Source organism: Hylaeus volcanicus, chromosome 5, assembly GCF_026283585.1.
Source record: "Hylaeus volcanicus isolate JK05 chromosome 5, UHH_iyHylVolc1.0_haploid, whole genome shotgun sequence".
NCBI lineage: Eukaryota > Metazoa > Arthropoda > Insecta > Hymenoptera > Colletidae > Hylaeus > Hylaeus volcanicus.
In genome coordinates this window covers 353,295-373,434 of record NC_071980.1, presented here as the reverse complement: position 1 = coordinate 373,434, position 20,140 = coordinate 353,295, and the positions used below count along the sequence as shown (strand labels likewise).

The window sequence follows — 20,140 nt, the reverse complement described above, 5'->3', positions numbered from 1 at the left end:
TAGAATACACAGTACACAGCTGATTATGAGCGATGGTCTGAATCGTCTGAATCTCGTACACTGACGTTTCACCACGATCCACCGATTAAAATCTGGATTTCTGGATAGTTGTACTTGTCAACGTAACGAACCATTGTCGTAGCGTTATTTTATTATGCCAATGGTATAGCGATAACGTTCGACAACATTCGATAACGTTCGTATATGCAACATGCCAGATCCGGAAGGTCTTCATTTACCCATAGATGTAAGTCTTTCTTTCCTTCTTTTTTTCGATCGCTCGTATTACCCCTGTCATTCTTTGCTTGAATTATTTTGTTTCTCGTTGTACAAATCAGAGGTTATATCAATTAAATTACGAGCAAAACATTTATCTGCAAAGGTTATTACGAATTTTTTAAACGATATAACGCTCTGTCTGTTCGCTTTCCATTTTTATAGACACTATATATTTTCTTTTTAGATAATTATACATATACTATCGTACCTATCTACATCCGATCGAATGTCCGCAAGACTAATCAATCAGACATGGAGAGAGGCATCGCTCGCTATGAAATTTGTAGATCAAGAAGCATTAGTTTTTGGTCGGTCGCGTGCAGATAATTTGAATCAAATAATGGATGTATTACAGCATTCTACACGGCCCTTCTATCATTTTATTTTTAGAGAAGTGGAACTTAAAAGAAGTATGCCAGTGTGGGATCGTTACGGACTACATATGAAGAGTCTTGTACTGGTACGAGATATCGTTTTTGTACAGAAACCTAACTCTAGAAAAAAAATACTTTTTTACAAATCTGTGTATATTAATTTTTAGTTGTGTTGCGATTTAAGCGAGAAGGCACTTGTAAACATTCTAAAATGCTGTCACTCTTTAAGAGTATTACGTATCGATGGATGCAGAGAATGTTTAATGTCTGGCAGACTTTTGGAAGACGAAAACGACATAAAGGAGCTCTCTGAAACATTTCAAAATCTACGAGAACTTAGTCTTGGTTATAATCGATATTTGAGCGATGCACTTTTCAACAGATTAGTTGCTATTTGCTCGAATTTAGAATCCTTAAGCCTTATAGGCTGTCAAATATCTTTCCACAGTGGATTATACAAAAAATTTTATCCTCAAAACAGGATAACGTTACCAGATGCTTCAAATTCGGTCTTAACTTTTCTGAACGCGTTGCATTACCTCAAACAACAAGCATACAAGTTGAAACACTTGAATTTCGGCTATACCTCGATCGATGGAACTACTTTGGCCACTTTGTCAGCTCTACAGAATTTAAAACTCGAATCTTTAATACTACAAGGATGTTATCAGTTGACTATCGATGGAATCAAAGGTCTTACACAATATCAAACTTGTTTAAAAGTCCTTGATATTAGTTTTTGCGTGCGTATTACGGATGCTAGTCTACTTCGTATATGTAAAAATTTGACAATGTTAGAAACACTCAAAATAAAAAGGTGCCGTGCAGTTACCGATATAGGTGTACAATATATTCGATTACTCAGGAACTTGAGAGAACTTGACATCTCGGAAGTTGAACAACTCACCAAAAATTGTATTACCCATGGGCTTTGTTCGAGATGTGATACAGATACCAGTAGTAATACTACTACTCGTAATGTAAAAGAAAAGATCGATTCGGAAAATTTCAATTTTAGATGCCTTGATGATTACGATATGGAAAATATCATACAAAAAAAGAACTTGCAAATGTTCTCTGCAAATGCATTACATCTTCATGAAGAATCAATCGAACGCATATCCAGGTGTTTCCCTAATTTAAAGTTGCTCGAACTTGGTTATTGTTTTAATGGCGTTACAGACAAAACAATACAGGTGCGTAAAAATAACTTTACACGCGTTATGCTAAGCTTTGATATTACAAAGATTTAATATAATGTACAAAGAATGCCATTTGAATTAGAATTAAAAAATTGGTCTGTCGATAGATTCTACGCTGATCGTGTAAATCATATATTTTTTCAGTGATGATGCTCATGCATATAAAAGTAGGTTTATCTTTTATAGATGATATTCAAGGAGCTTGTACATTTGCAAACACTAAAAATAAACCATTGCGATAAGGTCAGCGATGCTGGCTTAACGGGTATGGGTGCTGGTAACCATGAAACTGTCGAAAATATTGAGATTGTACATGAACCAGAAGTTACAGAAACTAAACTAAGAATTAGTTTACGTTCGAGGGCAGAAGAAGAAATAGTGCGCGATGCTAATCGAAAGTGGAAAGTCATGAAACTCTGCGAAAACGTATCTAGACCTTTGAACTTGAAAACATTTTCTGGATTTTCGTTGATTAGACTTAAATATCTTCGCGAACTCGACCTCTCTGGTTGTAATAAAATCACCGATGTTAGTTTAAAGCATGCATTTGCTTTTCCAGAATTAAGAATCTTAAATTTAAGCCAATGCCAACAGGTAACTACAGATCTATTTGAACTATATGGGAAAGCCGTACCAAAATCTTTACGTATCATTTTACGTTATTAAAGGTAACGCACATAGGGCTGGATTACTTATCTAAGAACAATCCAGCAATCGAAGATTTAAATCTCAACCAGTGTCATAATGTATCAGATATAGGAATATCTTATCTGGCACAGAGACTGCACAGATTAAAGCGGCTTCTTATACAGGTAATTCTTCCAAGAAATAGAAATGAATAATTATGAATATAATTTTATCTGTTCTTTTATTACAGGGGTGTTCGCAACTCACAGACCACACCCTTGACTCTATCAGATTGTATTGCAAGAGTCTTCATTATCTCGATACCCGTTACTGTCTAGGTATGACAGTAGCTGGGGTCGAGAGTTTGACACATCTATACGTCGATTGGATCAAACATATAGATGATATCGTCTCTCCAGAAAACGAAATACCTCCTCCACCTGCTCCACCTTTACCGTCATTACCTTCTTTACCATAGAGACGACTTCAATATTTCCTTTCACATTTTAAAGACAGGGTAAGAGAAAATTAAACTATTACTTAATGACGACCATAAATATCATATATTTGTTAGATTTTATTCAACGAACAAAATGGGAAACGTGAGATTGCAATTTACGAGTATCTATTTCCCCAGAAAATTATATTATCTTAAATATTCCTATGTAATTGAATAATATTTGATATCCTTTAAAATGAACTAATAGTTTGGTTCAATACTTTGTAATCATATTTAATTTAAAGACCACAAAGTATTAGAAAAGACATGAAGCAAACATAGATTTTTTTCACAAACTTTTTGCATCAAAAATATCGATATTTGACATTATATACAAGAAAATTGTACATAGAACTATATAAATAACAAAACAGATTGTGCTCTTAAAAATATTTATGTAAAAATATTTATAATTATTTATATAGAAAGATCAGAGTTTAAATGTGTATTATGACAAGTATTTGGCAATGATAACAATGCTTTGCTGAAGTTATTTATAAGAACAAATTAAAAAATCAAGCAATTTAATAAAATATTTATTCATTACTATTTAATACGTAAACTAAAAAAGTAATTGATTAAGTATATTTATAAAACATCGAGTGATAATGTGAGTTTGATTACGTGCAATAAATTAGCCAAAAACATTATTCAAATGATAAAATATTCCTCACTTATTTAAACATAAGGAAGAAGTGACTGATAAAAATATTACTTACAAGTTGTTTTACGATTTTAGAGCTAGTTTTATTGCGTCCAATATTTAAAATTTAGTTAAAATTTTAGTTATCTGTTGGAGTTTATCCTTTTGTACAAAATTTTTAATATATCACAAAATCTGACACGTACAAATAGCGTAGCATCAACTACATCTTTGTACAGGATACATATTTTGATTTTTGTTTTTAATACAATATATAGTTTGATCCCCTATGAATAAAAAATAACATTACATAGATATAATAAAAATTCGTTAAGACTAAGTTCCGTAAGATTCTCCAGAAATTATGAATTTGGAGCAATTTAAATATTTGAAAATTGAGTGGCTTTCAATTTTCTGTATTACACTTTTGCAAATTGTATTATTCTTTTATACCTATTGGTATAAGAAATAGTTCATAGAAGATCAATAACAATTTTTTTATAATATTCAGAAGAAAGAGGATCTCTGAAAACTTCGTATCGTGTATGACACATACATAAATAACCTAACTGTGGATTCTATCTACAAAACTGTAAAATGTACTTGAAATTAATTTGAAAATGGAAAAAAGTAAAATACATAAGAAAGATATGGTTAACACTTTACTGCATATGGAATTACATAATATATGTTACGTTTTCCTATGAATTTTTAATGTAGTATAAACTTTCTCTTGACAAATGATTATAAAAAAACTTACTTATTACTAAATTAAAATAACATATTAATGTAATAAAGATACGCTGTACCATTCTGATTACATTATCTACTGGTAAACACAAACTTAAATTCTCAATTTACTTGTTAGAGGTTCAAGACCAAGATTTCAGTGTTTAACAGAACAGGAAGTGAACCATTGTAATTGTTAACTATCCGATGCTGAAAAATAGTTTGTCAAAAGAATACTGAATTTGTAACTAAAACAAAAATGAAAAAAAACGTTAAACTTTGTTTTTTGCTAATTGAATCTATTTACAAAGTAAATGTACAATTAAATATTTTTATAATCTAAATAGTCTATTGAATATTTAGTTTTACTAGTATTAATCAATTAATATTAACTCTCTATAATAGCCATCAAAAACACGTAGATTAAATTTGTATCATCTTTCCATTTCAAATTAATACACTTGAATCTCTATTTTACATTACTATAACGACTATTTAATAATAACTGTCTGATTCATTTACAAAATTCATTATAAGTATCGACAATACCTTAATAACTTTACATGGAGTCTTTAATGTGTTAACAATTTTACTAAAAGAAGCAATCTTTAGAGGATCAAATACGAAAAATTCACTTATTGGAAGTAATAGAATCTTTCACATAACACTAAAGTAGTGATAGTGTTTGAACGAGAACACTGAAATCTTATCTTGTACTATCACTTTTGCTTCAATTATCCTTATACCACAGTGAAACAATAGATACGAAAAGTATAATGATATGTTAAACAAATTTTGATTTCCAACACAATGTTCCAACTATTGTATGTATATACATATATATATTCATATGCGCCGCATCGTATAATATTCACTTGTTAATACTGTGCTCTACACACACTATATAAAAAAATGTTACTGTTCTGTTGACGGACATGTTTGCTAAATATCCTGACAGCAGAATTCTTTATCGGCGCGACAATCTTCTGCATAGCTTATGTACAAATCAATGAAAACAGGAATTATTCCTTCAATACGTTCTCATTAGGCTATTTTTGCAAGAGACAGAAATACGTTTAACACGTAGTTTAATCATGTGAAAAATTAATATCTCTTCCAATCTAGAGTACACGTTTGGTACTTTTATGTTGTACTTTCTCCTTCAAGGGAATTTAAGTAAACCTCTGTGCGTATTTCAATTGTTACTTTTCTCTGCACGCTATATATTTGTCACAGGGTTCGCTGCATCATACAGTTAATTATTAAAACGAAAGGTATTACCAACGAGGTAATTAAAAATCCAGCAGTTTTTCTTCCAAAGCTAAAATAAAAAAATAATTATATATGTATACATATATGTGTGTGAATCATAAAGCACAAATCTGAGATAGCATCAATCGCTTATCGTGAAAGAACTTCTTGCGAGTCTCCTTAGTCAAAGATCTATTTTCCTTAAATTAAGAAATCCTCTGCATGCTCAGAAGAATATCAAATATATTGCAAAAGGTGAAATGATAAAAATTGTTCATTTCTTTGTTTACATGTAAATAGTTACTGAAATTAAATACCTTATTTACATTCGACTGCAATGAAACATATCAATGATCCATCCATAGATTTTGCTAAATTAACTCTTAACACATTTATTATACAATTTCTTTAAGTAGATCAGTCTGATACAGAATATTTTTAAGTCGCTAATTAGCTGAAAAAATATATAATCAATTGTGTTACTACAAGCACAGAAAGTCTATTCATAATTTAAATACTGTTTTTTAGAGTATGAAGAATTCTTTTAGATATGAAAGAATAACTTCGAATTTGTTCACTCTATTATTTATAAAACATCTTTAAAAAGAGTATATGTTCGTACTTTTTGACAATTGTTATTAAGTTTGGGATTATAGTTTGTGGACCAAATAAACTAGTAAATAAATGAAAATCTCATCTACTAATACATATACATACATACATATGTATTATATGTATATGTATATATATATATATATATATATGTGTGAACATTTATTAAGAGCATTCATAAACATATGTTTGCATAAATATAATTCTTTCATCAACATCGTTTCAAAACGCAATAAATATATTATAATTTTCTTTCATATTTACGGACACGTACGATAAACAAATCACATTAAGCATATCTCAGATATGCATTTCCTAACACAGGAAATAAAATGTATACCATTTTAAATACGCATCAGTCAACTTAAATATTTGCATACTTATGCATTTCTTATTTATCTTAAACTTTTTACGTCTTAATAAAATCATGACATTATTTAATATAAGTTGATACAATTTCATAACAACCTTACTGAATAATTATTAACAAAGAAGAGAAATAAACGTTTTATAAGCCGATAATAGCTTTACAATGTATCAAAAAGTCGAGACAGGTACATGAATTCGTTTATCTTAAAAGTATAAAAATACAAAATAGCGTCTAAAGTTCAACTTTATCCGTACAATTCTTTAATGAACCAGGACATTAGATGTTCACGTACGCGACACTTCTATTGCAGATGAGGTTAGTACAAAAAATACGAATTTCGTATATACTTTTTAAAGCTATTTACATAGACGAGACGCGTAAACAAGGTTGCACTAAAATCTCATAAATAATAAGATCGTCAAGTTACAAATAACAAATGATTCTACCATTGCTATGTATCACTCATACAAAATACGAACAAAATGTTCAATCTGTTCTGGTATAATTTTGTAATTTCTGGATTATTGATAGATATACAGTGTGAACATGATTAATAGATAAGATAAAATCTTTGAGATTACACACGCAGGAACTTCAAAGTTTTACATTGTACTATCAATGTTAGTCACTATAACGTGTTCCAATGTTATATTAAAATCAAAATGATTTGTTTACGCGTGATTGAATTTTTAAAGTGCAAATAAATAATTTTCTTATTTCATATTGTTTCATATCGACATGGTATAAATAGATTAAAACACAATGAAATCATAAATTACGTAAAAAAAGTTATTGTGGCAATTGAATTTTATCAGTCTGTAATAGCAGCAAATCCAGAGGATTTTATGCGCTGGTAGTTTTTAGCCACAGTGTCCTCCCTAAACGGACGAGATCATTGAATTGACCACTTATATCGAGACTGCATTCTCCTCTAGTAATTAGGTACTCTTTGTTTTGTACATTATGCAAGCTCGTTGCTTATTTGCTCATCGAAATACACCGACAGAGAAAACGAGAGCATGCTCATGATGATCCATTGAGAATAAAACATACTGAAACCAAAGCAACAGTGGATGCAACAGTGATCTGAACCTGCAAAAAAATCTGCCCTGAGACAATTTCTTTTGGAATAAAGACTGGACCTGTCAGGCAGAACAATCTCGACAGGAAAATGTAATCTTCAATCTGAAGATGCGTTAAGTGACCAACTATATGAAAGATATCAGATTGTAACACAAACCGATAATAATCATATGGATTAACAAAACAATGTAAAGATTCCACATTAATGTACAAAATAATCTCTTTTCTTTTCGTTTATATCGTTATTATATGAAAACTCATTACTTATTCAATTTAAATGAGATCAAGCGACTCACCAGAGGAATGAGACTTTACGAAGTGTTTACATCATTTGTTAAGGATTCAAGAAGCGAAGCTTTGTTATCATCCAAATCTAGAGGATCAGATTCGTAAAGATTGTTTGCAGTTGCATCAGCTGTTGCACCAGGCGAAGTACCATCCAAGAACATCATGTCATCGTCGAAATCTAGTAAGTTTTGTGTTGGATTATACGCCATAAGTTCTCCGCCATTCCCATTAATGTTTTCTGTAACTCCGAAAAGACTATATGACTTTATGACTCGCTCAAAAGAAGAAGACAAAATTCATTTTACTTTTGCATGTATGTCACTATGAAAAGTAACTGAAATCGATTTTCGCAATCATTAAGAGGATAATGGATTTGATTAGAAACAAACAATTACAAGTTTTACCATTAGTGTGATCGTCATCTTCTTTCTCAGAATGTGGATTCAGCTCTGGATTAACAGGCATACCAAATGACATTGGATCATCTGCACCAAATAACTGTAAATATATATGTATGTATATATATATATATATATATATAAAGTAATGAAAGAAAACTTTTTATAAACACTGCTTAACGCTTTGAGGGCGGAAAACTTTAAAGATGAATGATCTTTGTAGATGGAGCACTTTATTGCATGTTGCATACCTCTTCGATTAACTATAAGCAAATACATATGCTCCGTATTATTTTACTTACAAGATAAATGAAATGTTTTACGATGTTTATTTAGCAAATACATAATCTGATGTTATACTTTCTACAGTCGTCTCAAATATCATTTTGATTTCGTGAACACAAGTTAAGAAATTTATCAAACATCAGTTTATAGGCTACTTTGATGCTTTGTGCTTGAAATTTATAAGTAGTTTAAAAGTTAAATACTTACTCCAAGAAGCGTGTTTGCATCGATACTGTAACCCTCGCCACGTAGAATTTCACGAAGATTATCCAAATCTGTCTGCATTGATTCGAGATGATTATCCATTTCTTCCCTAGAGACAATTATTCAAGATAGATCATTATACTTAAATTAACTATGATTTCACACAATTTTATGGATATCATTATAAACGAATTAGAAAAGCATTGTCAAGTCTTATCCTGAAAAGTACAATCCTTCTATTTGTCTTGAATGATAGCAATAGCAGATATGGGTGACATATTTTCTTCGTTTTTAAAATAGAAAAGTTAATTTAATTCACCATGTGTGAATATTGATAACTTTATATGAATGATACTTTTGAAGATACAATACTGATTCATTATAATAATTAACAAATGCATTTAGAGTTAGTAGCTCTGTTAGACTAAATGATCATTTCTCTTCCCATGAATTAATTTTGTAGGTGAACTTAAAGTGAAACAAGATTTTAGATTAAACAAAATTCCTGTTAAAATCAGTTGACAGTTGAGTATCATTAAAAAATGATATGTCATTTTGATACTATGAAAAAGATGATACCAAAGAGTCATTACTTTTCAAATTCTATGAAATACCATGAAATTCCTAGATCAAAGGCAATCATTGAGATTTGACAAAAAAATGTCACACATTATTAACAGTAAATTGTATAACTCATTAATAAGCTTCATTCAAAATCTATCAAATTGTATTAAAAATAGAAAAATTAGTTGGCTCCCACCTCTATCTTCTGATTAAGGATTTCCATTACAGATAAGTGGAATTCACTGCATTCAACATTCTTTACCCATGATGTGTATGTTGAACTTACGTTGATCCTAACCTGTAAGTAGTGTCAGATATGCCAGATGGATTGATGCAACTCAAAGATAAATCTGTGCTTGTGCCTTCTCCATTGGTATTGAATTTTTCTTCCTCCAAAACTTTTTGAGCACAATTTTTTTTTGAAACTCTTTGACTACCTTTTTTAACATTACTAAAAGCTTCGTTAACGTAATCAATGTTATTATCATTTCTCCCTGATTCAGAGTTACTATTATTTTCATTATACTCTATGTTCTCGTTGTCCTTGGCATTTTCGTCGTTAATAATTTCTGAACCTATTAAAATGTCTTCGAGTTTCACCAAGTCAGAATTAGTCTCTTGAGAATCTTCTTCTGTGTCCGCAGAATTCTCCAAATTGAACTCTTTCTCTGCATCAACTGCTTTGTTTATATTAGCTGCCATAGCTCTGAGCTTTGAGCTACGCACACTTGATATAGGTACAGGTGTAGGAACTAATTTATTTTCCAATAAAGTAACAGTCACCGGTGATTCTTCCAGTGGAATTTCAAATACATGTGTTTCTTCCCTAAAATAGTGAAACAAGCAGTTGCCAATCTTCGTTATCTAGAGTTAAATTTTTGTAGCCATAATCTGCTCGTAATAGATCTTATTTACTTCAAAAGTCATAATCTGCCTTAGAATACATTCTTAACTACAATTCTGATCGATGGAAGTATTGCAAGAGCATACATAGAAATATTCAAAGCATTATACAAGAACATGCTTCTAAATATATAGTAAAATTATTCTTATTACAATATTATTTTCTAAGACATCAATACAATTTGTTTATAAATAAGCTATAAAAACGAAAAGGAAAAGAATAATGTTAGAGGAAAGTAATGCAATGTGTAAGACATATGTGCATTAGAAGTAAGAAAGTCAATGCGTAACGATCATTTTCTTTTTGCAAAAAATGTATACTATTTTTCTTAGCTCCTTCGGTAAATAAGAATTTAGAATATGAAATTAAATGGAATTAATATTTAATATTTTGTAAACGAAAAAGGTATGCGATCATTGTACAAAATATATATATTAATAACGTATCACACATTCATCAAATATAGCATACACATCTGTTAATAACGATACAAAGGGTATGAGTAAATTTGATAAATCGCTACGTGAACATGCGTGGAATAAACCTGACCATACAATGTGTATATAATGTATCCTATCTAAATTAGATTAACCATCCGATGCACATATATTTACATTGTATTAGATCTAACCACAGAAATACAGTTTGACATTTAAATAAATTAATATTTGTCCTATAATAATAATTAACATGTCAACATATATAGTAAGCGAAGCATGAATTATAAAATAATGTTATTAATGATATGAATTAATGAAGGAATTGCGTAAGAAATAAAAGAATCAAATAATAACTAACATTTAAATCAAATGCAAATTAACCAAGGATTAACAAAACTTCTCTCATGAAAATAATAAACTACCGAAAGAAGAGTTATCAATGTAGCAGTATTACAACTGACAAAATTTAACTCTAAGAAAATCATCTTAGTATCAATGGTTTAGATCGAAAAAGTTTCTAACAGAAATAAGTAGTATCGCAATATTGCTGAATGTTCATGCAAAAAGAAATGAAACTAAGCAAAATTGCGATATCAACTAAAGTAATTTTTAAAGTAGTATGAACACCAACACCAAATGACGACAAGAGAAAAATGTTAACCTCGGTTGTTCTCCATTCTTCATCGATGGGATCAAAATTTTGACAGGCACCTTGTTTTTCCTCCTGGTAATATTTAAATTGCGATGATATGAGTGTCATTGAAAACTAAGTAATGTCATGAGAGATATGAAAAAGTTGATTATGAAAAATTCCCTTGTTTTCTGTTTAGTGTAGACATTATCAGGTTATAATATAGCGTACCATAACATGTAGGATCTACTTAATGGCCGATTAAAGACGTAACAGCAATGAAAAAAATTCATACGAACAGATACTCTACTACAACATTGTGTCCGACTTATAGTCATTTTTCTACATTGACAGTTCTTACTGTATACATATAAATATTGAACTTTTTCCATTGTTTGTTTGGTCTTAGTCGAACAGTATAGTGAGTATCACATGTTAAGATACATCCCTGTATGTGCGTGCAATTTAATTTTAGTATATATCTAAACGATACCATTGTAGTATACGATTCAATACAAATTTATGCCCCCTGTATTTTTAATTGCGTTATGTAAATTATTTACTACATTCCATGCATGAAAAAGTATATTGGAATGTACAAAGAAATTTCATTATAACTTGTCCGGATGATCAGTTTTCTAACTTGAATGAAAGGCAAACACAAATGAAAACGCAAAAACACTTATTTGTAGAGTAACTGGTGTTGGAATTTTGTTGTATTCATCATGCAAAACTCCATCTCATTATAATTTCAAAATTGAAAGATTGTACATGACTCAGTTATAGACATCGCCTCGTTTAATTAGCAAATTTATTACTAGAATTGCACCCCATAATAATTTAGTTCAACTTACTTCTTTTTACCCTTACAACCACGTTTTTTCCTTGTATCGATCTCTTGCTGGTTGACCAATTGCATTTCATTCTGTAATTGGACCGAATCATCGACTAAATGAACAGTTTCCATATTATTATCATCTATTATCGATGCACTGTTATGCTCTGGACTTTGAATAGCTGGACTTTGATGTCCTTCTAGCATTCTAAAAGCAAAGGAGATATTTACGTATTATTTAGGCGTTTCATACAATCTATGCTAAATAAATTCAGATAGAAGGAATTAAAAGTTTTGTAACTTTAGTATTAACATACTCTGCAACGATATATTCTGAATCTAAATCTGGTTCAGATGCATCGAGTTCATGAATCACAGGTCCTGTAGGTGATGGCTGTGACTGAAAATAAAAACATACAGTTATATGGAATAACTAGATAAGCTGTATAAAATAATTATTAAGAGATAGTTGTAATTACCTTTGATAATTTAGATTGTTTATTACGTTGACGGTTAGAGTCATCGATCATTAATGGATACCTTCTTTTAACAGAGAGGCCACTGCCTCTCGAAGGTTGCACTAAAGTGACCAAGAAATGTATTAGTTTATTAACAATTTGCTGTTGTTTCATATGTTTTTGCCTAAGCATTGCAAGTTCTCTCCATAATGCTTCATTTTCTCTTTTCATAGCTCCTAATCTAGAATCTAAATGTTCTTGCCGACCTCTCATACTCCTCACTTCTGTCAGCATTTTATTCATTAATTCAGGTTTCATAGGTGTGAGCGTTGGATCTTGTCCTTTGCTAGATGCAATCTAAATAAATCACAATGGAACAATGTTGAAAGAAACAATACATATCGTATGTATCAACATAATTTACTAATGTTACCAGAAACCATTTTCTCAAAATGAGACATTACTTACTTTTCTTTTAATATGTTCTACAAGATATGGATGTCCTTTGCAAAAGAATTGATGTGCAAATTCCATTTCATCTTTGTCACACTTCAAACCACCTAATTCAACGGAAACCTTCTTGTGAAAACCATCTGAAATGTTTGCGTGTATTCAATAAAACAGAAACATATTTATTTTATCGATACAATATTTATCTAGTTCTATGTATACACTGTTACTTACACATATTCAACTGACGAACAAAGCTGGCCATGTTATTGTGTTTATAATAATGAGGTAACAATTCTCTGGCAAATTGTGCCTGATTTCTAATGAAAAAACTCCTACCATTCTAAAATAAACAAATGCATATAGCAACTGTTAAGATGTACATTACAGAATTTATAGTTCATATGATCTTTTTGGAACAAATAGTTTTATTGCGAAAAATAAAGTATTAAAACGTTACTTTAGACTGTTATCGACTACTACGAATTTTGAAGAAAATTTGTTTAGCTATATATGGTGAAACTTGTCTATCATCTATAGTCAAAAACTTGATATTCAACGAAAAAAGAGAATTTATAGTTGTAATAATGCGTTGTATATAGACACATATATGCATATATATAATGGCGAAACTAAGTACGGAATAAATTACACCAACATCGGTTATATGTAAAATATAGGTTGTGTATGTTAAAATTTGTACGCGGAGGTCAACGTTTTGCTTACGTTTGAGTCGATTACTCGTCTCACGTTAACAGTGAACTTATCGTTGTCATGAAAGCGAACAGTCGATCCGAGTGTTAGAATTTTTCAAATAATTAACGTGAAACATCAAGGGAAAGCAAGCAAACAATAAAATAAGTACTTACAGGGGACCAACAAATAAGGTCGTCAGTTTCGGGATCTTCTACCAGCTTCCAAAGCTTGGCAAGGAATGCCGGTACACTTGTACCTAATTCCGGAATCGTATGCATCTTACCGTAAACAATTTCAAATTTAATGATTAACAATTGATCGGCTTTTGTAGCGAATATATCACGCTCAGAAAAATCTTCACATCTCACGACAATGGCTGACCGCTGACGATGTTATTCTGCTAGCGCTAGTAGTACTTACAGGTGAAGAGAGAGGGGGCTTCAATGGGTGAATATATTGTATATATGTTGGCTTTCCATTTAATTTTAAAATTATAATGAAACAATCGTTGGTATTGACCCGGTGATTTATTCTTTCTTTTCGAGTACAGTTTAACCAGTAAACCAGTAAACGGACTAGTAATCTATCGAGTAGATTCAGATTTAAATCGTTTGGGCAGTGCTCATACAACTTAAAAACTGATATGGCATAGCATGGTATGTTATGTCACAGCCGACTCGGCTGTGGTTATATCCAATGATATTGTCCGTTCAACTTAAAAAGAGTAGAGTGAATGTTCGTTATACTATACACTTTGACTATATTTAATGTGACTAATTGACTATACAAAACCATCTGATCACAATCACAACCACAACAGTACCATTTTACCAGAGAGTTACTCCAAGTTACTCTCTGCAATTCCCTGAATAGATTCAGGTATATAATCAAATTAATCCAAGTTACTGCTTACCATGTATAATAAATGCTATTTATTTCATTTACAGTGAATTTTTTATCTTCTTACAAAAAAATATGAAAAAGCCAGAACTGTTTTTGAAACATTTATATTCTGTTCTACACAAAGATAATTAATACTTTTGTACATATCTTTTGATATGTAATTTTCTTATCGATACAATACCATTAAGATAAAGCATGATACAAGTTTTTAAAGTTCGCGTCATCAATCTTGATTAATACATACATTAAAATTTTCATTTTGATACATTTTATAGTTCTACAGAATTAACAATTTTAAATAACTCAGTTTACATTGCGGTATAATTTAAAAACTGTTTAAAGTATACAAGTTACATAACATATACATTGCATATAAACTTATCAAAATTACTCCTAATTAAGATTGATATAAGTCAATGTATAACATCGCATAATATAAAACTATATAATAACGTAATAATAAAAATTCAAGTTCAATCAAACAAAAATATAGTTACCATAAAATATGTCGTAAATTGTAATATCACGAATTAATCAGTCCTTAAATGGAGTTGAATAAGTATTATGAATGTAATTAAAAAGTATAAGTGGTTTTGAAACATTTAAATGATTATATTATACTTTGACATACGTATTAACAATGTTTACATTTAAAATTATATGTTGAAATACTTATTTATTTTAAGCTCTGAAACAATAATACTACTTTGCACTTAAATCATTTAGTTGTATAAAATGCAAGTTATGTCGTGAGCATGTATATACAAACTTATCATATATGTATAATTTTCAAGAAAAGGAACACATGGAAGTTTATAAAGTACAACTAAAATCACATTTATACTTAATGGGTATTTAGATAATATTAATGGCACTTCTCACATCTGAAACATTATTTTGCACTACTGTCTTTGATTATAAAAGAAATTTATAAATAATTGTTGCAGTTCCTTATAGTTTACATTAATCGCAATAAATTTACCTATAAAAAGTCTTCGGTAGACGTCACTGTAGCTTCTATAAGTAGACCGAAATCTAATTCGGTTAGACTAGCTGCAAAAATTAAGGATATTTTACGATTAAAACAAGTTACGCAATTATACAAGTTCTAGATTTATACCTTTTGCTGTAAGTAGATCGAGGAATGTATCTAGCGGAGATAATCGATCCGCAGAAGGAAATGCAGCCAAACCTACAAAGACTTTATTTTATAAAATATCGTGCTAGTGTTTTGTTATCGTTTGTTATTTTTCATTACCGTTGTGATGATTTTTGTGCTGCGATGTTCTACCACGATTCTGACATATTTCACCGCATAAAATGTTAGCGGCATGTTCACGTGCTCGTATCATGAAACTCACTGGATGCAACCACTGATTTAGAAGTCTCTTGGCTCGTGATCTCGGTAGCAAAGATAACAAAGTTAATTTACGAATAGCGTTTTCTTTCGTATCGCTAATATCTAAAAGGAGAGAGAACATTACATGGGTATTATATATTATAAACGCAAACATAAATACATTGAAATTTAAAGATAGAAACTGCACCAGCCATAATAATTTTGCTGACGTCCACTTGCAATTCGAATACCGATCGTTGTACATATTGCAAGAACATTGAATACTTTAGAGTCCTGTATCCAAGGTAAGTGAAAAACGATGTAAATCCTTGTGGTGCCGGGAATGCTATACTTTCTATTGAACACCTATAGCGCTCCAATAATATAAATAATAACCATCGTCTTGCTTCGTCTAGTTGATCCCTGAAGATATGATATGTTTGTATTGTATATTCGACGAAAAGGAAAAAAAAAGAAGAAAGAAAAAAATGAAGAGACTTACACCAAAATAAAGCCACGTTCTTGTTCGATTCGCGGGTCTACAGTTGCAGCTCGACATAGCATTTGACAAAGAGCTCGCGACGTTTCTAACTGTGCGGCAACATATCTTGTCGCCATAGCGTGAACATGCAGAGGGGTACACGATCCTTGGATATGCGTCATCGATGTCTGCGTACCATGCTTCAACAAATACATAGATAATTCCCTTAAATTTACCGACACAATGTGTTCCTGCTTTGAGGCTGTGCAGCTCTCCATCTCGTTAAATGGCAAACTCGAGTCTAATAATTTATTACCGCGACCACCTGTTAAATCTCCGAGCGATACTGTGGCTACAACCAATCTAAAACATTAATACATATTATAAATGTTTCTAAATGGATGGGTTTGTAGGATATTCATTTAAATTATGAAAAATTTTGTTACCCTCCGCTTGGAGACATCGGAGTGCTGGATCTAGATAGCGCTTCCGGTTGATAGCATGCTAAAGAAACTAACAATTTTTCTGCAATTTTGCTTGGTTTAAATCTCGTTTTGTCTTCATTATTTCTACCAAGTTGATCCCACAATCTAGTCCACAAGTCGCTACGATAAGGAATTAATCTTTGTTGTGGCGAAAGTAACATAACCGATGTGTTCCAAAGCTTCTCGTGACTCAATGTTATACTTAAATCATTCACTTTAATCTCAAAACTGGTATATTCTTCGATAGTTGTAACGGGTATTAACGACAGCAGAGGTATTGCATCTGCTAGCAAATTCTTTTGTACCAGAGCGTACGATCCGCCTATAAGAACTTCTTGCATGTACCGTACAATTTCCAACGACCTCGGCTTTTCTGCGATCGTACATACTAATTCCGAAATAATATCCACATCATTTCTATGGCATAGAAAATAATGTAATATTCCTAGACGTACTTCCGTTGATGTTTCTTTACGAAACACTTCAGCGAGGAAATCTGAGGTAATTTTTAATTGCACTAAGTCCAAGGTAGGTAAATCTATTGTTAGTATGTTCGTATTTGAATGAGGAGATGCATTGCTCCCTTCTAAGGAAGTTGGATCATATTTTTTTTTACTTCCTTTGTTATTATTTTCTAATTCAAGCAGTGGTATCAGATAAGAAGAGCGCGATGGAATTGTAGTCAATGGACCACATAATATATGACAGCACGGTTCGTGATTGGTTCCAATTTCGAGAAGATGAGTAAATAAACCTTGCACGAGAACAATCATGTGATGATGTTCATAGATCGCAAATGTCGGTCGTATGAGTTTAGCGCGCGACCACGGTATGCCTGGTATAACACAATGAATTACACAACTGTGATGAAGAAGCGTTACGGAATATGCAAAATGCACCGTGTTAGATTCGGTCAACGAGTTAAGTACATGCTGCTGTGGTTTTACTGGACGATATAAATAATGGTGACAAACACACACCATTCCTTTAGAGTCGGATACCACAATGAGATCTAAGGAACAATCGTGAACTCTTAAAGGTATAACATCGTCTTCGTAAGTTCCACAGTTGGACGAAGTTGATAATTGAGGTAGATTCAGTGGTATGTTCAACTAGAAAAAAAACAAACAGCAGTTTGAAGCATATAATAACATATCTATGTCAAAAAAGTCATTATATTGAATTAAAATAAACCAAATAATGTATTCACCACTGTCTCATGCGGTAAATCGTCGTGAAACTGGAGACCACTGAGCGTAGGATTAGTTCGAATGGATTTATTTTGCTTATCGTCGTCAGCTTCGGAAACTAAACTTACTGGAATTCGTCGATGATGTATATGATATAATACTTGATTTATCATGTCCCATTGAGCCCACATAAATGTTTTTACCAACGGTTCGGATTTTAACTCTTGTATTGGCCAAAAATCTGATTCAGTTGTATCAAATGATATGGTATATATTAGGATACCTGGATGATAGAATAAATTAGTTTATAATAAATAATAAAAAATTTTTTAACGATAACTTGCATAATTTCTCACATTCTTGATGTATCATTAACAAAAATTTATCCAAGTGCCCATCTTCTTTTTCTCTGTATAAAAACTGAATACGCACTTGTTTGGATCTCTTTGTATCTAAGTTATGAATTTTTACACCTTTTTCTTGTAATTCAATTATGTATGCATCGTACATTTCTGCACCTGTCGATATACTATCGTCAGGTTCTTCAACTACTGAATTTGTATCCAAGGAAACTTTCTGTTTAGCCACATATCCAAAAACAGTATGACTTTGATTTATCGATGCTTGTACGATATTCAATACTTTTGAGAATTGGTGCAACACCTATATCATAATTTATTATTTTAATGTGACAAATTCCATTAGAAGTGATCAATGTATTTAGATGTTGAACCCACTTGTAATTTATCATTAATCCGGTCGTAACGGCCTACAACGGTATACGACGCAAATATATTGTTTTCGATTGTTTCCTCTACCCAACCAACTAACAGAGATCCATCTTTCTCCTGACCTAACAATTTCCATTGTTCCCCTAGAAATTGGAGTTTTACTTTAAAAAATGACAATTCTATTTATATTGCGTACAAAGTACACGTGCTACACGATTTCATAGGTGTCTGTTACTATTTACATTTCAAAAAAAATTATAAAATCGCTATAGTTACCTGATTGTGCTTTTTCTGGCAAAAGCAAACATAACTTGGCAGCAAGATTATCTATCATATCTACTTGTAAATTTTCTTAAATAGATACTACTTTGCAGCCTTTGTAGCGATTGTCTTTAATTTATCGGTAAGCATCAATTTTGCATATTTTTTGACATTTGCTGATGTATCTTCCAGTATCGTCTGCTACTATTATCATACACAACGTATAATATAGAGCAGCTATCGACAACTGATTAATTTACAGAGACGGTCGACTTCGGGCGAAAAGTAGATAACGTGCAACCATTAATGATCTATTCCCGAACACACCTAACACCTCCTACCACTTTCTAACACACCTCCTGACACCTAGTAATACCTCGTGACACCGGCTAACACATCCTAACCTCCTAACACTTACCCTCCAAACATCTCGTAACATTTCCTAATATTTTCTAATGTCTCCTAGCACATTCTAAACGATTTCAGAAACCTCTTGGCACATCCCAACACCTCACATAACCTTCTAACATCTCCTAACACCTTCTAATATCTCCTAACACTTCCCAACACTTCCCCTCCTAACACCTAACACCTTCTGACATCTCCTAATATCTTCTAATGTCTCCTTACACATCCTGACACTTCCTAACACCTCCTATCACCTTCTAGCACCTCCTAACACTTTCTAACACGTCCTAACACCTTGTAACACTTCCTGACATTTCCTGACACCTCCCAACAACCTCTAACACCACCTGATATTTCCCCTTCATTTCTCTTCATTTCTGTGACATTCCCCTTTAACTTCTCCCCCCATTTCCTTACATATTTCCCTTTAATTTCCCTTCATTTCCTCACATATTTCCCTTTAATTTCCCTTCATTTCCTCACATATTTCCCTTTAATTTCCCTCTATTTCCTCACATAT

General features: G+C 31.6%; 3 protein-coding genes across 13 annotated transcripts; 1 reads left to right on the top strand and 2 right to left on the bottom strand.

The window, feature by feature from the left end:
• Positions 1 to 22: 22 nt before the first annotated feature.
• LOC128876744 (F-box/LRR-repeat protein 20) lies at positions 23 to 5,936 on the top strand. Of its 2 annotated transcripts, XM_054123353.1 has the most exons (7): positions 229 to 247; positions 464 to 587; positions 670 to 739; positions 821 to 1,849; positions 2,042 to 2,449; positions 2,524 to 2,667; positions 2,733 to 5,936. In XM_054123353.1, exons 3-7 carry the CDS (start codon positions 692 to 694, stop codon positions 2,958 to 2,960), a joined length of 1,857 nt encoding a protein of 618 aa, XP_053979328.1. In that variant the 5' UTR covers positions 229 to 247; positions 464 to 587; positions 670 to 691; the 3' UTR covers positions 2,961 to 5,936. The 2 variants fall into 2 exon arrangements, with proteins under 2 accessions (XP_053979327.1, XP_053979328.1); XM_054123352.1 differs by having other exon boundaries at positions 23 to 247; positions 464 to 739.
• On the bottom strand, positions 4,274 to 14,244 carry LOC128876746 (heat shock factor protein-like). Of its 10 annotated transcripts, XR_008457115.1 has the most exons (13): positions 13,996 to 14,244; positions 13,361 to 13,469; positions 13,145 to 13,269; positions 12,698 to 13,033; positions 12,536 to 12,618; positions 12,238 to 12,426; positions 11,414 to 11,476; positions 9,695 to 10,234; positions 8,848 to 8,953; positions 8,362 to 8,455; positions 7,966 to 8,195; positions 5,922 to 7,678; positions 4,274 to 5,674 (listed from the first exon to the last, which is right to left on the bottom strand). XR_008457115.1 is itself a non-coding variant. In XM_054123360.1 (12 exons), the coding sequence occupies exons 1-11, from the start codon at positions 14,098 to 14,100 to the stop codon at positions 7,981 to 7,983; spliced, it is 1,965 nt and encodes a 654-aa protein (XP_053979335.1). In that variant the 5' UTR covers positions 14,101 to 14,244; the 3' UTR covers positions 4,274 to 7,678; positions 7,966 to 7,980. The 10 variants fall into 10 exon arrangements, 9 of the variants coding, with proteins under 9 accessions (XP_053979335.1, XP_053979337.1, XP_053979336.1 ...); XM_054123360.1 differs by having other exon boundaries at positions 4,274 to 7,678; XM_054123362.1 differs by having other exon boundaries at positions 4,274 to 7,638.
• Positions 14,245 to 14,813: 569 nt separating this feature from the next.
• On the bottom strand, positions 14,814 to 19,943 carry LOC128876741 (protein pigeon). The gene is made up of 10 exons (XM_054123349.1): positions 19,228 to 19,943; positions 18,958 to 19,094; positions 18,577 to 18,883; positions 18,241 to 18,503; positions 16,992 to 18,142; positions 16,567 to 16,908; positions 16,273 to 16,487; positions 15,984 to 16,187; positions 15,846 to 15,917; positions 14,814 to 15,778 (listed from the first exon to the last, which is right to left on the bottom strand). Exons 1-10 carry the CDS (start codon positions 19,283 to 19,285, stop codon positions 15,708 to 15,710), a joined length of 2,820 nt encoding a protein of 939 aa, XP_053979324.1. The 5' UTR covers positions 19,286 to 19,943; the 3' UTR covers positions 14,814 to 15,707.
• Positions 19,944 to 20,140: the final 197 nt, after the last annotated feature.

Coding starts and splice junctions, on each gene's coding strand:
- LOC128876746 (XM_054123360.1), bottom strand. CDS start 14,100: ATGCATACGATTCCGGAATTAGGTACAAGTGTACCGGCATTCCTTGCC. Junction 8,954..9,694: donor ACTTACAGGTTAGGATCAAC/GTAAGTTCAACA, acceptor AATTGTCTCTAG/GGAAGAAATGGATAATCATC. Junction 8,456..8,847: donor ATGCAAACACGCTTCTTGGA/GTAAGTATTTAA, acceptor ATATATTTACAG/TTATTTGGTGCAGATGATCC.
- LOC128876744 (XM_054123352.1), top strand. CDS start 212: ATGCCAGATCCGGAAGGTCTTCATTTACCCATAGAT. Junction 2,450..2,523: donor ATTTAAGCCAATGCCAACAG/GTAACTACAGAT, acceptor ACGTTATTAAAG/GTAACGCACATAGGGCTGGA. Junction 2,668..2,732: donor TAAAGCGGCTTCTTATACAG/GTAATTCTTCCA, acceptor CTTTTATTACAG/GGGTGTTCGCAACTCACAGA.
- LOC128876741 (XM_054123349.1), bottom strand. CDS start 19,285: ATGATAGATAATCTTGCTGCCAAGTTATGTTTGCTTTTGCCAGAAAAA. Junction 18,504..18,576: donor GTTAATGATACATCAAGAAT/GTGAGAAATTAT, acceptor TCTATCATCCAG/GTATCCTAATATATACCATA. Junction 18,143..18,240: donor ATTTACCGCATGAGACAGTG/GTGAATACATTA, acceptor TTTTTTTTCTAG/TTGAACATACCACTGAATCT.